At 37.4% G+C, this 3,979-nt stretch overlaps 1 protein-coding gene across 1 annotated transcript in view; it reads right to left on the bottom strand.

Annotated features, from left to right (window-relative positions):
- ATP6V1G2 (ATPase H+ transporting V1 subunit G2) overlaps positions 1 to 894 on the bottom strand; it is a 5,164-nt gene extending 4,270 nt beyond the window's left edge. Inside the window, exons 1-2 of the mRNA XM_072430724.1 lie at positions 678 to 894; positions 494 to 594 (exon numbers count right to left, since the gene is read on the bottom strand). Of these exons, the coding sequence (XP_072286825.1) occupies positions 494 to 594; positions 678 to 759 (183 nt within the window). The 5' untranslated portion in view covers positions 760 to 894. The remainder of the gene's footprint in view (positions 1 to 493; positions 595 to 677) is intronic.
- Positions 895 to 3,979: the final 3,085 nt, after the last annotated feature.

The raw sequence follows: 3,979 nt of genomic DNA on the forward strand, positions 1-3,979 counted from the left end.
AAACAAGATTTATATAGCGCCAACATATTACGCAGCGCTGTACATTAAATAGGAATTATCACCAGACTACACACAACATTTCTTCCTACCTGGTCTCAGGCTCCAACTGTCCCTAGTCTGAAAGGCCCATTCCATTTTATTATCACCCACTAGCTGCTTCCTGGCCATCCTAAATTCCTGGCCTGGAAAAAGGATGGAGTGCCTGGCCCACCCGTTCCTTCCATTCCTGTGTGCCAAATCTGCAAAGCCACACTTATTGCAGCCTTATCCAGGCCCTTTATTACCTTTCATAGGGGGATAACATCTCAAAAGAACCCCCAAATATTTATATATTATAGGACTCAATAACATTGAATAATGTTAAAAATATGCCTAAAACATTGAGCAAAATATTTCAAATAAAAAAGAGAAAGCCATTGTGTTTTATACTTGCAATAAATATATACAGTAATATATATATATATATATATATATATATGTGGGACGTACATACCATACGTTGCTGGGCCTGGAACTCCCTCTCCCTTTCCATCCGATATTGCTCGATCTCCCCTTGTGCCTCCTCTTTTGCCTGTTTCAGCCTGCGGGCTTTGCCTACAGATAAACCAAGCAATCGGTTGTTCACCATCTTCCTCATCATTCTTCCCATCACCCATACAGACAGACATTTATCTTACGTTTCCTGGCCTCCGCCACCCTCTCGGCTGCCCTCTTCTCAGCCTGCAGCAGCTGCTGGATGCCCTGGGACTGGCTGGTCATGGTGTTTCTGTGCAATAGAATGGGATTTCTATATAACCAGCCCGAGTCTTTATGATATGGCTTCTTGGTTTATTTGGTTCCTCTTTGCAGCTATGACTGTGTCCTCTGTGCAGAGCTTTTCCTCCTCCCCCGTTCTCTGATCCTCATCTGGCATCATCTCCTTAACCCTCCCCCTCCAGGTACCAATACCAGATTGTTCTCCTCCTCCCCATCCTCAGCATCATTTCTTTGTCCCTCATCTTTGGGTACCACTAATACACTGCATACTTCTATTCGTCATCATTAATCCCTCCATCCCTGGATCACTACCATGATTCTTTCTTACTGTATTATCATCATCATTCTATCTATCCTCCTTAAATCCCAGTAATTTATTTTATTCTGCAACTCCCTCCCCATCATCCTCCATATCTGTACTACTAGCACACAGCTCCCCATCATCTACCCTACATCCTTACAAATCAAAAACATTGATGCTGTTATCTTATATCACCCCATTGCAATTACCAATGTAATTGAAAATGATAAAGTGCAGTAAATTCTCATTACCTTTTACGCTTTATAGCTTTTTCTCATTAGGTGACGATGTATTGGTCGTTAGGGAGTCCCTACACTTTGCACCATATTATTAATATTCATGATCAATAATTGTATTTTTTACTATGATTTGACATATGCTTTAGAGCCCAGCCAAAGCAAAGCAATAGTATTCCTAACATTATAAAATTGGTTTTTCTTTTACTGTGGAACCATGTGTTGTAAAACGACATTGTGCTCCTGAATGTTAATATAGGAGATGCAGAAGGGAAGGGGTTAAATAACAACGATCTAAGGAAAAAAAAAGTTGTCATTTTGTAAATAATTATATGTAAAACAAAAACTGTATAAATCAAAAAATGGGATCAAAACTAACTTAAAAAAACGCTTTAATAAAAATACCCATAGCATTACAGTTTCCTTTTAGGATGCAGTAATTAAAAAGTCAAATTAAGTGGCTGTATAGCAGCTTTTCTCTGCCAAGGTTCCTCTGGAGGAGTGGTTGGCAATCGGTGGTCCACAGAAAAATTTGGACATTATTTTAAATTTTTATGTTTTTATATTAATAAAACAAAAACAATACTATAATAAATTCTTATATTCTGAATGACAATTTTCGCCTTTATGTTGCACTATATTCATGAACTGAGCGTGACGTCAGTGTAGTGTTAAGTTGTACAAGGAAACCGTTGCCGAGCCGTACGCTTCAGTATCTGACGCTTCAGTATCCACCATTACAACAGTCACCCCGCTCCGCCAATACCGATTCTCATTCGATTGTTTTATTTTGTTTATTTCTCAGATGCTCTTTTAGGTAAGTATGACCATAACTGTGTATTTTCTTTACTGTTATATTTAATGGGATCAAATAGTTTGACTTTGATACTATAATTTATTGATTGGTCTTAGATTGGAATGAAATAAACCCATAATGAGTGAGAAAAAGCAAACAAATATTTAGCATCTCTTTAGTAATACCAAAGATAATACAACTAATGATAATAGTAACAATAGTAATACTTCACTTATCCTTAAGCTGATCAATGAATCAGAGCCACCACAGTCCTGGTCAGGCACCACTGGAAAGATTATTATTTTACAAATGTATTTATCTTTTTTTAAAAAAATCATTTTAATGGTCTGATTTAATTATGTAAAATTTTGAATGTAGTGGTTCGTGAGGTCCAAAAGGTTGGCGACAGCTGCTCTGGAGGGTGCTTGGGGTTCTTTGAAGAAAGCAATGGTAAATCACCAGCATAAGTGGTCACTACAATTTCTGTTTCTTTTCTTGACATATTTTTTTTTTTATTTTGTTTAATGTTAAATATCATTTCGTTATATACACAGGGCATGAGGGGAGGAAAATGGGGGCATTCCTTATTTAATGCACTCTACAACCTTCTGAGACAAACCTGTAACTTTATTAATTTTTTGGTTCCTTGAGACCTTAAAATTCTTTGAGGGTTCATAGATAGTAAGAAGAATAGAAAGGCTACTCTATAATATAAGGAAAACATATCGTCGGTTGCAGCCACACAAAACCAGCTTCCATTACTCTTGCACAACTTACAAAATTACACATTTGTTACAACAGACGACACACTTGATTCTTCTGATTCATTTTTCATAAGATTTGTTTTCTCACATTTCAAAGCATCCTTGTTAAACAAAATACACTCTAAAGGTTCATTCAAATTATTTATTTAGCGTAGAATTTTTTATCTTCCACACAACCAATCATCTTCTCCCTTTTGTCTTTTGATCTAAAAATGTTTTTGAGAAACTACAATTTTGACATTCTGATGTATTTTGATACATGATTGTATTTGTATAAGAACTGTGCTTGTACATGGTATTTGCAAAGCTTTGAGCCGGCGTCTGTAGCGTTGTTAAAGCTTTTAAAGCATCTGTCATTACCAGTTTGGTCATGTAGGTAAATTGTGCTGGTAATTAGTTTAGAAGTATTACTTTGAAGTGTTAATGGTTACTGAAACAACTTGTAAAAGCCTAGGTTCCTAATATTCCAGAATTTACCCACCCACCGCCTCCTCTGATCTAATAAAATAGAAACAGCTATAAACATCGATGGATTATGGCAGCATGGGGACCTAGGCAGCAATTTTGTCCGAAGCATGGGAATCTATGCTAGGTAGCAACTTTGCCCACCACCCCTCTTTTGTCTGACATTGCTACCCATTGCAATAGACACAAGCTGCCTAGAAGTGCAACCTTCCCTGAGCAATGAGGGGCAGGTGCATGGTTTTTACTGATTGAATTTTCTCTTAGTTTAATGTGGATTGTAGCCAGGCTTGAGAGACATGGAGAAAGCACCGGAGCCCTGCATAGCGGATGATCTGGATTCTGAGACACTGACCAAAGACAAAATTCTGAACTCTGAGCACAGGGGCTCATGGCCTTAAACACTAGGGCCACACAAACATACTGATAGGTTAATTGGCTTCCAACAAATTGGCCCTAGATTATGATAATGACAAATGACTTTGCTAGGGACAATTATTTGTAAACTCTGCTGTAGGACACTTAGTGTCAAGATTATGTAATCTGTAAAATGCTACAATGTCAGAACACATAAATACAAGTAGGTTAATTGGCTTTTCTGTAAATTAGCCTTAGGCTGTGCTAATGACATGGGACTTTGGACATCACATTTTATACTCTTCTG

The sequence above is a fragment of the Pyxicephalus adspersus genome, chromosome Z (assembly GCF_032062135.1).
Source record: "Pyxicephalus adspersus chromosome Z, UCB_Pads_2.0, whole genome shotgun sequence".
NCBI classification, from domain to species: domain Eukaryota; kingdom Metazoa; phylum Chordata; class Amphibia; order Anura; family Pyxicephalidae; genus Pyxicephalus; species Pyxicephalus adspersus.